We start from the raw sequence: 12,225 nt of genomic DNA, 5'->3' as shown, positions 1-12,225 counted from the left end.
CTCCGGCCCGGCGGGGCGGTCCGTGCCCGGCGGGGCCGCGGTGCCGCCAATGGGGAGCGCGGGGCGGGCGCCGCCAGCCCGGGCCGCCCCTCCGCGGCGGCGTCACCGGCACCGGGGCTGTCCCGCCGCACGGCGGGGGCGGCGGTGCAGCCCCTGCCCGCCCCTCGCTCCCGCCCGCCCTGCGCTGCGGGGCGGAGCGGAGCGCGGCGCCGCCTCGGCCCGGCGGCCGCCGTGAAGCTGCGCTGCGGCGGTGCCCGCGGCCGCTCGGCGATGGCGGCGCGGGAGAAGCGCGGGGCGGGCGGGCGGCCGCGCCGCTGCTAAGTAGGGCAGCGGCGGGGGCGGGGGCGGCGGGGCCGTCGCGGCGGCTGCGCTATGCGGGCCGGGCGCGGGGGGCCGGCCGGGACACGGCGCCGGGGGCGGCGCGCCCTGCCCGCCGCGGGCCCCGGGGCGCCGGGGCGCTGAGCAACAGTTGGCCCCGCCGCCGCCCAGCATGAAAGTGTGCCGGCGGAAGGCGCTGGCGCTGTGCCTGGGCTACGCGCTGCTGGTGCTGCTCGCCGCCCTCAACCTGCTGGAGTACAAGTGGCGGCGGGAGCCGCGGCGCTGCGGGGACACCCCGGGCGCCCCTCGCCACCAGCCGCCGCCGCCGCCCCCGCCGCCGCCGGCCGGGAGCCGCGGCCCGGCGGGTGCCCGGCGGCAGCTGGTCTATGTCTTCACCACCTGGCGCTCGGGCTCGTCCTTCTTCGGGGAGCTCTTCAACCAGAACCCCGAGGTCTTCTTTCTCTACGAGCCGGTGTGGCACGTCTGGCAGAAGCTGTACCCCGGGGACGCGGTCTCGCTGCAAGGGGCGGCCCGCGACATGCTGAGCTCCCTGTACCGCTGCGACCTCTCCGTCTTCCAGCTCTACAGCACGGGGGGCGCCGGCAAGAACCTCACCACGCTCGGCATCTTCGGGGCGGCCACCAACAAGGTCATCTGCTCCTCGCCCCTCTGCCCGGCCTACCGCAAGGAGGTGGTGGGCATGGTGGACGATCGGGTGTGCAAAAAGTGCCCCCCGCAGCGCCTCAGCCGCTTCCAAGAGGAATGCCACAAGTACCGCACGCTAGTCATCAAGGGCGTGCGCGTGTTCGACCTGGCCGTCCTCGCCCCGCTCATGCGGGACCCGACCCTGGACCTCAAAGTCATCCATCTGGTGCGGGACCCCCGGGCCGTCGCCAGCTCCCGCATCAAGTCCCGGCACGGCCTCATCCGGGAGAGCCTGCAGGTGGTGAGGAGCCGGGACCCCCACATCCACCGCATGCCCTTCCTTGATGCTGGCCACAAGCTGGGCGGGAAGAAGGAGGGGGGGGGCGGCTCGGACTACCATGCCCTGGGTGCCATGGAAGTGATCTGCAGCAGCATGGCCAAGACCCTGCAGACTGCCCTGCACCCCCCTGACTGGCTCCAGGGCAACTACATGGCCGTGCGCTACGAGGACCTGGTGGTCGAGCCCATCAAGACCCTGCGGCAGGTGTACGGCTTCGTCAACCTGGCGGTCAGCCCAGAGATGGAGAAGTTCGCCCTCAACATGACCAGCGGCCCCGGCTACTCCTCCAAGCCCTTCGTGGTGTCGGCCAGGAACGCGACCCAGGCGCTGAGCGCCTGGAGGACTGCGCTCAGCTACCAGCAGATCAAGCAGGTCGAGGAGTACTGCCACCAGCCCATGGCCCTGCTGGGCTACGAGAGGGTCGGCAGCCCCGAGGAGGTGAAGGACCTCAGCAGAACGTTGCTCAGGAAGCCGCGGCTGTGACGGGCTGTGCCGAGCGCCCCGGGGGTGGCTGAGCCCTGCGGGCAGAGGAGCCACTCCGGCTGCTTTGAGTGAGGGAGGGAGCCGGGAAAAGCAGCCTGGTTTCCGATTTCCTCCAAAGACTGCTGAAGGGTAACATTCAGTAATGCGATGATTTCTTTTTTTTTTGTTTTTTAATTACCCTCCCCTTTCACTGGGTTAGATGCGATTTGAAAAAAAATCAAGTGAAACTGAAAATATGTGTAAAGCCCCTTTCTCCTTCTCTAAAAGCGCCAGGCAGTTATTCTGTACCAAAATCTTGTTTATGAAGTTCTTGTGGGTTTGAAGATGGTAACAAAAACTCTTGCACAATTCCTAACCATCTTTATCTCCCTTGGTGCGGAGGGGATGCCCTTGGAAAATATAATGCTGAAAATCAGACTTTTGTATGAAAGCAAATGTTCAGACATGATAGTAATAAAAGAAAATAATAAATGATATTCATTTTTATAATTACCTCAATTGTTTGGGAATTACAGTGTTGCTTATGTACAGCTGGAAGGGATGCTTGCTTAAAATAGCGACGTGGACTTTTTAAAGGGTATGAGTGGAGGGCTGGAGTGCAACATTTGATGTGTTCAAAGACTAGGGGCTGCTCTCACAAAATCAAGTAGAGATCTCACGAGTGTAGTGCAGGTTTTATGGCTGTGTCAGAGCAGGTTTCTATTTAACTATTGTCTTTTTTGTTGTATTTAAAAAGTCTTTTTAAGTGCCACTGTATTAGTGTCCTAAGAGTTTTAAAAGGTTTGCCATCACAGCAGTATTTATTTTTGTCTTGACATGTCTGTCCAGGAGTCACTGTCAAACAGAAGTGGATCTACAGTGTGACAAGAAATGCAGGATTCAAAAAGACATTTGTCGTATTGGAAACATTAGCATGTGTAAAAAAAAAAATAAAATTATATATGTTATATATATTCTATAGTGCTAACAATACATAAGATATGTAAGATATTTCTTGACACTGATTGGTAACAGGCATAGCAGGGAAGCATAGAAAAATGCATAAAATGATTTATTTTTTCCCTTTGTCTGTGTCCAGGGGTACATTTCTGTACGAAGAGGGAGGAAGCATACAGCTGTGTGTTCATAGCTGTAACAAAGCTTTTATGGAGCCAGCCTAGCATTTGATTTCAGAGCGCTGGTTGGAGGCTCGGTGCTCGTGAATTGTCATTGCTCTATGATGGAGCCAGATGGTGGTCTGGCTCTTTCTGGGAGCTTTGCCTAGAGACTTGTCCCATCGTTAAAACTTGATGATAAAAAAAAAATAAGAGAGAGATTTTGCTACTTCTTTTGTAATTTCCTGGAAAAAGTCCTGATTTATTAAAGGTTAAGTGGTGTGTTGCATATGTGAAGTGCAGACACCTCAAGTAATTTTTAATCTTGGTGGTGTTCTCTGCTGCTCTTTGAAGGCTCATTTTGCAACTTGAGGTTTTTAAACAAACGTGGTTTTGCCAAACTGTTCTCTTAGGAGACTACAGACTTTTCTACAGGAAGTACATTTTACATTGCCTATTTGGGTGTTGTGCCTTCAGAAAATGTGAAGAGTATGAGTAGGAGAAAGGAAATTGATTTGTGAAAATAAATTGATATAAACAGGATGCTGATGTGGGTATGTGTGTGTATGTGTGAAAATTCTAGTGATGTGTGTATATGTCTATTTCTTGTATTAGTACTCTCAGTTAAACAGCTGATAACTGGCTACTAGGCTTTTTGAGTTCTTGATGAAATTTTGGCATTAGATGTTGAACTTATCCTGAAAAGGAAACACATTTAATAAACTAGTTCAAAGATTATTGCATAAGATTGCCTATACACTTGCTGAATGACTGCATTACACATCTTCTTCCCTCAGTTCATCTTCACCATCAGTAAAATCACATAAAATCTAGCAATGGGAAACCTTTTAATTGGCCCCTTAGGATATATTCCCAAATTCCAGACAGCAGTGCTAAGAATGGGAGGGATACTTTATTTGGTGTTTAAAGTATATACTAAGGTACTTGTGTTGTTGTGGATTGAGGTCTTTTGTGTTACCACTGTACGTGTTCCAGTGCAGTGCTGAGTGGATTTTGGATGTTTGGGTTTGGGCTGTATCCTGTGGTTTTTTTTCCGTTTCTTCAGTCGGTATGTCCTGGGGCAGGGCTTGAAAATCTGATCTGTTTATGGAGTATGTCGCTTGCTTTTCATCCCTCCACTGCTTTATGAAGCTGCCCCGCTGCCACCACCGCACTGTCCTGTCTGTGCTCGTGGCAGCCGCGTGTTTGGCAGCGCTGCTCCCGGCAGGAGAGCGGGTGGGAGCTGTGGAGCCCCTCTGCAGAGCAGGGAGCTGCCCAGAGCCAGCCCAGCTCCCTCGGGGATGGGACACTGCGCCGGGAGCTCGGCTCCCGCTCTCTTTAGCCGTGAAACTTGGCTGAGATTTCTAAATGGGGCTTTTTCATGATAGCATGTTAAAGCATAAGCTCTTTTGATTTTGGAAGCTGAAGCACAGTCCCTTCTGTGTGCAGAATTCCTTGCTCTCTTCTGGAAAAGTTTTCGGGATGAGTAAAGTGGGCAGGAATTAACTACCTTTGAGAGTGTGAAACAGATGAGCCCAATTGACTTAGCTTCCAAAAATCTCCTTTGGATTCTAATTATATTAAAAAGCTCATCCTGTCATTCCGCGAGAGCACTCGCTGCTCTTCTAATAATGGTGCATTGCAAGCATCTGCTTTACTTTACTGATATGTACACTGTGCCAGTAGAGTTACAACATCTGACTCTGGTCCATAATTTGAGCTCCACCTACTACATTGCAGCAAGGAATCACCCAACGTACTGTACAGTTGTACCTCGGCATGTTTTGGGTGAACAGAAGAATTAATGCAATCTCATTTTGTGAAAATAAAGGACTGCAATTTTGTTCAGGTAAAGCTTCAGGAGAAGTGAATGGGACCCTGCTTGTGGAAAATGCTGGTGGGCTAAGCCCTATGTTTCATGCTGCTGTATTAAAAAATAAGTATGTGAACAACTGGCTGTTAAAAGACCATTTTTAGTCCTTTTTTATATTCAGAAAAGAGGATTAGAGGAATTAAAAAAAAACAAATATAGCTGAAAAAAAGTTTTAAATGTGGAAAATTATAGAAAAAATAGGATATGAGAAGGATGATGAACATGATTAAAAAAGAGCTTTTCCTTTTGTGAGAGGGACAGCTAGCTGAGGTCAGAATACTTAAATAAACTCGACTCTTATGCTTAAAAATAGTGCCTGGGTTTGCTTTCTGTCTGATTTAATAATTACAGTGTGTTTCTTCAGCTGAACCTAATGCTTAGTGAAGAATCAATAGCATACACAAGGTACAGGGTGCACTAAGTTGCATGGGAAGTGAGACTGTTCTGAAGACTTGACACGTTGGTTTGATGGAAGAGAAAGGCCAGTGGGCAACTATGTGTTGCCTTTTGCTGTGAACAAAGCCAGAAAATTGTACAACTATGGTAAAATGGCAAGGATCACTCAGTGCATGAAAACACAGGAAAACCCTCTGTCCTCCACTGAATCAAGTAAAACACAAGATGTGTAGAAGTGTGTAAGTTGCTGCCTCTAGGCTCAGAGCTGACAATGAGAAAATCATTAGATCAAGCGTCTTTCAGTCTTTCCAACAAAAGGAGGAAATTCTTTATTTGTCTGATCACTTTGTAATTTGTCAGGTGTCAAATTTCATACCCTGACGGTGAAGAGGAACAAACCATTTTTTTCCCATTATGATTACAACTTGGATCTCTAGAGATGAAATACTGGGGGTTATAATCAATCCTGAAACAAGTGTTTTTCATCCTGTAGGCCACGAGTAGTGAGATTATTCTGTATTTCCCCCTTCATTTCCAATTGCTGTGTCCTTGAAAGTGAAAGATGTTTAACATGAGCCCTTGCACATCACAAGAGGTGGTCTAAGAGTCAGTGTCTCAGCTTTGCTCCCGTGCATCCCGTTAATGCAGGAATGGGTGGGTCTCTTTGGTGTAGTGAGTGGCAACTGTGTCAAAGTGTGTGGGGCTGCTTTACATGAACAGACATCAGGCAAATGCTGCCTGTATTATGTTACTTAATCAAATGGATCAAAAATGTTCTTATTCTAGTGCCATTTCAATTAAGAGTGTTGTATAAATATTACTCTGCTGGAATTATGCATATGAATAAGGTAAGCAGATTTAATTTGGAGGCTCTGAGTGTGAGACTGCTTGCTATTGATGTATCCAACTTCAATTGTTAGTGCTTTCTTCTTGTTACTCTGGCAGTCTATAGATGTGGTTTGCATTTTGAATCAGAGATCCTGAGCAAGATCTTACAAAACCGTGCAAGTTTTATAATTAAAAAATACATGGAATAACATTTCAGCAATACTCATTATATTGAACACATTTAAAGTAAAAAAATAAGGTTTATCTGGTTTATTTGGATTCCCTGGCAACAAATGAGTTCTGTTAATGTGTCTAAATAACGGCTCTTGGCTGCCATGACATCCATGATTCTTTGTATAAGTTGTCATTTCTGCAAAAAAAAAATGGATAGAGTTGGTACAACACAGAGTTGTTTTCAAGTTGGAAAATTTCCTTGTATTTATTTTAATTTGAGGCTCAGGGTTCCTTGTATCGTGAGATTGTGAAAGAATCGCAAGAATGGGCCTGCATTATGAGAGTTGGATCAAAATCGAAGAGAATCAGCGCAAAACTTCAGGTGTCTTGTCTTCCCTCGATTCACGAAGAGCCAGCATTCCTCACACACACTGATACCACGAAAACTATGAAAAAAAATTCATAATATTAATGGCCTTGCAAATGGGAGAGCTGGGATTAAAGAATCATCTGCTTCTGCAGTGAAACATAAGGCTGTAAATTTGTGTGTAAAAATATATGGCATATTCCTTCAGAGAAGAAAATTCTGTATGCAAGGGACCCATTTACAGCCACTGATGCGGGTGAGCTCTCTGGTGTCCATTTCAGTGTCTGAGCTAGAAATGTGCTTGTTATAAACAGGGTGATGAGAAGGGACTTGAGGCTGAGTGGTAAGTTACCATCCTATTGTTCCTATCAAAAAAGTTGGTGAGTAGCCAGGACAGCCTGCAGGTCTTTTAATATGAGGTACCACAGACTTCTGTCTGGATATAATGGCATTATTCTGATGGGGTTTGAATGAAAATAGGACTTTTGTGCTGAAAAACAAGATGAAAATTGGGTTGCAGGAACTCCCCAAACGAAAAATTATTAGCAGGGCAGTCTGAGTGAGGAAGGCTGGTAGGATCTGCTGAGCAACCTGTTTGTAATGGCATCAGTTGAAGTGGGAGTTGCTGACTGGAAGGAGCTCTGCAGCTACAATTTTAAGAACTCTGAAGATGCTAGTTAGCTTTAGGTGAGATTTTCAAGAATATTTTCCTATGCCATTCTCATTGCAATGGGAATATTATGTGTGAGTCGGTGGGAGTTATATTTCAGGGTGCCTCTGGAAATCATGCCCTCATAAATTCAAATTGGAGGGGACCTCTGGGGGTTTCTCATCCAACCTCTTACTCAAAGCAGGGCCAGCTTATGAGATCAAACTAGGTTGCTCCAGGCTTTATCCTGGTGGGTCTTGGAAACCTGCAAGGACAGAGACAGCGCAACGTCCCCAAGCAATCTGTTGCAGAGCTTTACGGTCCTCATGGTGACCCACGATGCTTCAGCAAAACCAGCCCCAAATCACTAATTATGTTACATAAATTCATTAATTTTGTGTTTTGCCTGTGACTACTGACTTGGGTCATGTCCTCACTTCCCCTTGACTGCAATAGATGTTGGCTGCAGCTCAGCTGTTGTGAAGGGTCAGCAGCAAAATGGCTAATGAGTAGTGATCTCAGTGGAAAAATGCGGATTCACAATTAGAATGCTGCATCCAGCAATGTCCATTGTTTTACCCAGGAGGGATAAAGGGGAGAGCAGAGGGAAAAGAAATTCACTTAGAAGAAAGGAAAGGAATACAAAGCGGAGCTTATCAGAAGTTGCTCTTTCTCTGCTATAGGAAGAAAGAAATGCTGCTAAGGAAAATTGAAAGAAACAAATGATACCACACAGCAAGGTCAGGAGAGGATGAATAAAGGCATTTGCATGTTAAAAGCAGCGAGGATAGAAACCTGAAGGATAGAAGATAAAATGTGGTGATGCTATGTGCTATAAGCATTTGTGGTTAATCATGATATGCACAAAGAATTCCTCACTTCTAAATTCACAGTTTTAGATTCACTGATTTTGCTCACAATTCATGATGAATTTCAAACAGGAATCATTTTCATAATTACTTGGATACTTTTGATGTTCCAATTTGTTTTGTGTATAGATAGAAACAGAGTTGCTGAACTTTTGTCTAAATATTCCTTTCTTCAGACCTCTGTGCATAAATTCCCAAGCCCCCTAGTCTGCTAAATTCTTGGCACCTTCTTAGTTTCCATCTGCCAGATGGTTCCTTCTCCCACCAGTCAGGGTTATCAACAATTATCTGTTTCAAGCCATGTGCATGTCTCATAACGGTTTATCATGGGAGACATAAAATGGAAAAGTGACATATTTAGTGTTTATGTAACTTTCAGAATCACTTCTGGCAGCTTTCTTTATTTGCTTATTTGCCACTGGTGGTTCCTGTGGATGTTTCTTGTACTGGTCTGGGATCAGCCCTTCAGATCTCACATTATTTGGTCCATTTGCTAAAATCAGACACTTTGCATGCTCAGTGAGCAGGTGTTTTTAGGTGTACTACCTTAGTTGGTCGAGTGGTGACCTGTTTTGTTCTTCAGAACACCCTTATATCTCCTTACCCTCTCTTTTCCCAAGTAACAAGTGATAGGAAATGAGGAAATAGCCTCAAGGTGCATAAATGGAGGTTTAGATTGGATATTTGGAAAAATTTCCTCACTGAAAGGGTTGTCAGGCACTGGAACAGGCTGCCCAGGGAAGTGGTAGAGTCACCATCCCTGAAGGTATTGAAAAGACTCGTAGCTGAGGTGCTGAGGGACATGGACTTAAAGTTTTTAAAGGTCTTTCCCAACCCAGATGGTTCTGCAGTGAGATGGCTACATCAGATCCTGCCAATGCCACAGTGGGGTGGTTAGAGACACTGGGGGTCTTTCAGCTCATATAGCAATGAAAAAATCTGACTGCCAGAGCAGAGCTTGGGGCTGAATCACACTGACTTCGATGGGGTTATGTGCTTTGCACCTGCTTCGCTGGCTGTAGCTCCAGTGCAAGCTGTCAGTGGTAAAGGATACCTGTTTCAAAGAATTACCATGGTGAAGAGTAAGTGGTGGGAAACAGTTCTTTATGTTTCTCTGCTCCTCTATGGGAATGCAACAGCTGGTGCTGACCACAACACTTCGATTTTGTAAGAGTTTAATATCTGGTCCCTAATTGCACATCCTTTCCTACTGAGAAGAGATAAAAATATAAAAGTGCAGTAATGTGGCTACTGCCCAGAGAATACCTGCTGTGTTGTTTTAACCCAGGAGCTCTCATTCCAGGGCACAACTCACACACAAGGCCCCCCCGCCCTTTTATTTTACTTTAAATATCTGATGGTACTTTAAGTATCTGATACCACACCAGAGAGGCAACCACTGCCTTTCTGGAGGCTGTGCCCTGCAGGTGCTAATTAGGAATGTCTGACACCTGATTTAGAAAACGCACACCTGGAGGCGGTTGGGGGCTCTCGTGGTTCCAGGGCTGCCATGTGCCATCAGCCTGATGGGTCACAGCTGGGTGAGGTGGGGCAGCACCCAAGGAGCTCTCCTGGGGTGGCCTTCAGGGAGGATAAATGCAGCAGGGGAAGCGCTTTCTGGGCTTGGTGGGGTTTTGCCTGAGGTGCTTTTGAGGGGAAGAGTGTCTTTAGCCCCAGGACTGCTGTGAGCCTGCAGGAAGCTGCCTGAGCAAAAGCCCCTTTCAGTGCAGAGGCTTTGCTGTGCCCTGAGCAATGGGGAGAGGTGGTAGGGCTGCTGTGCTCAAACACGCTTCAGTGGAAAGAGTTGACAAAACACATGGAAGAGCATGAGCTGGGACTGAGGAAGCTCCTGAGCACATTGAAGCAAGAAACAAGACTCCCAAGTGATGCAGGTGGCCGTGCACTGCGCAGGAGCTGCAGCCCGTGAGGTGCTTCAGGATGAGGAGGTGAGCCACTGACGGCGGCTGAGCTGTGGGGGTAGCGTGGAAAGGGGAGGGTGGAGGTGACTGTGGCATTGGGACGGGGCCTCTGCTGTCTGCTGAACTGTGCTGAGGATATGGGCACTGGCAACAGGGCTCTGGGAGGGCTGTTTTGGGCTGGCAGTGGGAGAGGGTGAATCTTGAAGAAAACTCATCTGGAGAGGTGTTATAAATGAGTCAATAGAACACAAAGCCCATGCTTAGTCAAGTGGGCTCTGAGGGGGAAATGAGACATGTGGGGAAGGCCTCTGCTCACTGGGAGCCCAGGGTGGGTGAACCGTCATGGGAAGCTGGGAGTAAGCTCCCACCTGGCAGCCCAGTTGCTGTTGCTGGGGAGCCCCAGATGTATTTTGGGGAATGACTGGAGCCTGTGAGGGGCCTTTCTGGAGCAGTGATGCTCGTGGGCTGTCGACTGCAGCCAAAGGGGAAGGTTTGGTGTGCCTGGGGTGTGGGGTGGGTGCTCTGCTGCTGTGAGGTCACTTGGCTCCTGTCTGTGCCATGGAACGCTGGCACACCCGTGTGGGCTGCGTGGTGCCACAGGTGTCATGTTCTGCTGGTCTCCGGACACCTGAGCACTCCTGTGTATGTTCACCTCTTCAGGGACGTGCAATGCTCAGGCAAATCTACAGGTAAGGAGAGGCTTTGGAGCTGATGGTTCATTACACACATGTACTGACAGAAGAAGCTGTATATGCTGCCTTACCATTTTTAAGTCTTGTTGGGGTTCAGTGCAGAGTCCTTTAGTGTATCTAGTGGCAGTCCTGTCCCGTGCCTGCAGTTGCTGATGAATTACAGAAAGTGTTTGTTTCTCTTCCTCTGCTTTCTGAACTGGATACAGCTGCCCTGACCTCTCATCCCTCATGCACAGGTGAGCTCTTGTCTCCTTGCTTCTGTCTCATTCAGAACCTGGAGGTGATCAGGCTCCCTGTCGCTTAATTAGTCCTTTCATAATGAATAATTTGGATAAGTGCTTTGCTCTGAAGGGTAGCCAGCCATTTATCTTTGTCACTTCTATCTGAATGATTATTTTGAAGTTTAATGTTTTGCAATTGCTGGCTTTGGCTGTGGCATAGCCTGTAAACTATACTTAGACAGATGCCTTAAATCCTATCAAGAAATCAATGGCCTTTTCCTCACTGCAGGCTTCAGATCTTGGTACAACATCTAGTAATGGCTCCTCATTTTCTCTTATCAGTCTCTATATAGGAGATACTGAGAAAATGCATGTGTGTGGGCTCACAGCTGAAGTCCTATTGACTGCTCTGAGCCCTGTGAATATGTGTCCCTATAATCTATAATTCCTGGCTAAAACAATAGACATAAATTATTCTCACATGTAAACCTTGGATTTTCTTGCCTTTGGTATACAGGCAGTGTGTAACAACCTTCTGCATAGCCGCTGAATTTATTCCTGTGGGAAGGTGAAATGGAAGAAATGAAAAATCTAAACATAATTTTAGAGAAAGAGGAGCTAAGTGCACAGGCGGATGATGCATTTAAAATGGTTTATGTTTTAAAAAAATCTCATAACTATTTAGTTAGTACTTCTGTTCTATAATTAAGACAATTATCTCAAGTGTTCTCAGCAGTTGTTCTGCATTAGGTTACTGAAGCTAAATCAAGATGCCTACCCTTATTATTTCTTCTCTGACTCATCTGTAAAGGGCTCAGAGGGGAGAGCAAAGGGCTCTCTTTGGAGGCTGCTAGTGCCTGGGCATTCTGCTTCCATGTTATGCAGGTGGGCTTGGAGGGAGAAGGGTGCGTATCCCATGATATGCAGATGATGAATAAACTCCCTGTACTCCCACTGCCTATTAGTGCACCAGCATCTTTGGTACAAGGTTGTGCTGGGTACTCTGGGAATTGATGAACAAGGGGGGCAGTGAGGAGATATGTGGCACAATGACCATGTTATTGTCTGAAAAGCTTGACATATGGCTATTCTAACACAAACAGTAAATACCTCATTATACAAAGCTATTACTGTTTCTAACTCAGCTCTGGTACTTCAGTGAAAGCAATGTATCTCTGGCATTTATTGGACTATAATAGTGACACAAATGCAGCACTCTGGCATCCTTATGTATGTGCAGAACTGTTTTCAGGCCACTGGATACATCACTGATGCAGATTACTCCCCTCCATTATCCACTTACTTAGCCATAAAGTCTTGTTAAGTCTTCTGGTGGCAGTGTGACCTGGGAGAGGCA

The 12,225-nt window shown here is 47.3% G+C and overlaps 1 protein-coding gene and 1 long non-coding RNA gene across 2 annotated transcripts; one reads left to right on the top strand and one right to left on the bottom strand.

Annotated features, from left to right (window-relative positions):
• Positions 1-386: 386 nt before the first annotated feature.
• CHST2 (carbohydrate sulfotransferase 2) lies at positions 387-3,090 on the top strand. Its single transcript, XM_032698231.1, has one exon. The coding sequence runs from the start codon at positions 491-493 to the stop codon at positions 1,784-1,786; it is 1,296 nt and encodes a 431-aa protein (XP_032554122.1). The 5' UTR covers positions 387-490; the 3' UTR covers positions 1,787-3,090.
• Positions 3,091-6,232: 3,142 nt separating this feature from the next.
• Positions 6,233-10,431, bottom strand: LOC116791841. The gene is made up of 2 exons (XR_004358883.1): positions 10,324-10,431; positions 6,233-6,347 (listed from the first exon to the last, which is right to left on the bottom strand). It is a non-coding gene; the product is annotated as an uncharacterized LOC116791841 (long non-coding RNA).
• Between the last annotated feature and the right edge of the window lie 1,794 nt (positions 10,432-12,225).

Source organism: Chiroxiphia lanceolata, chromosome 10 (genome assembly GCF_009829145.1).
Source record: "Chiroxiphia lanceolata isolate bChiLan1 chromosome 10, bChiLan1.pri, whole genome shotgun sequence".
NCBI classification, from domain to species: Eukaryota; Metazoa; Chordata; class Aves; order Passeriformes; family Pipridae; genus Chiroxiphia; species Chiroxiphia lanceolata.
Note: the sequence above shows the minus strand (reverse complement) of the source record. Positions and strands in the feature narration are given on the sequence as shown.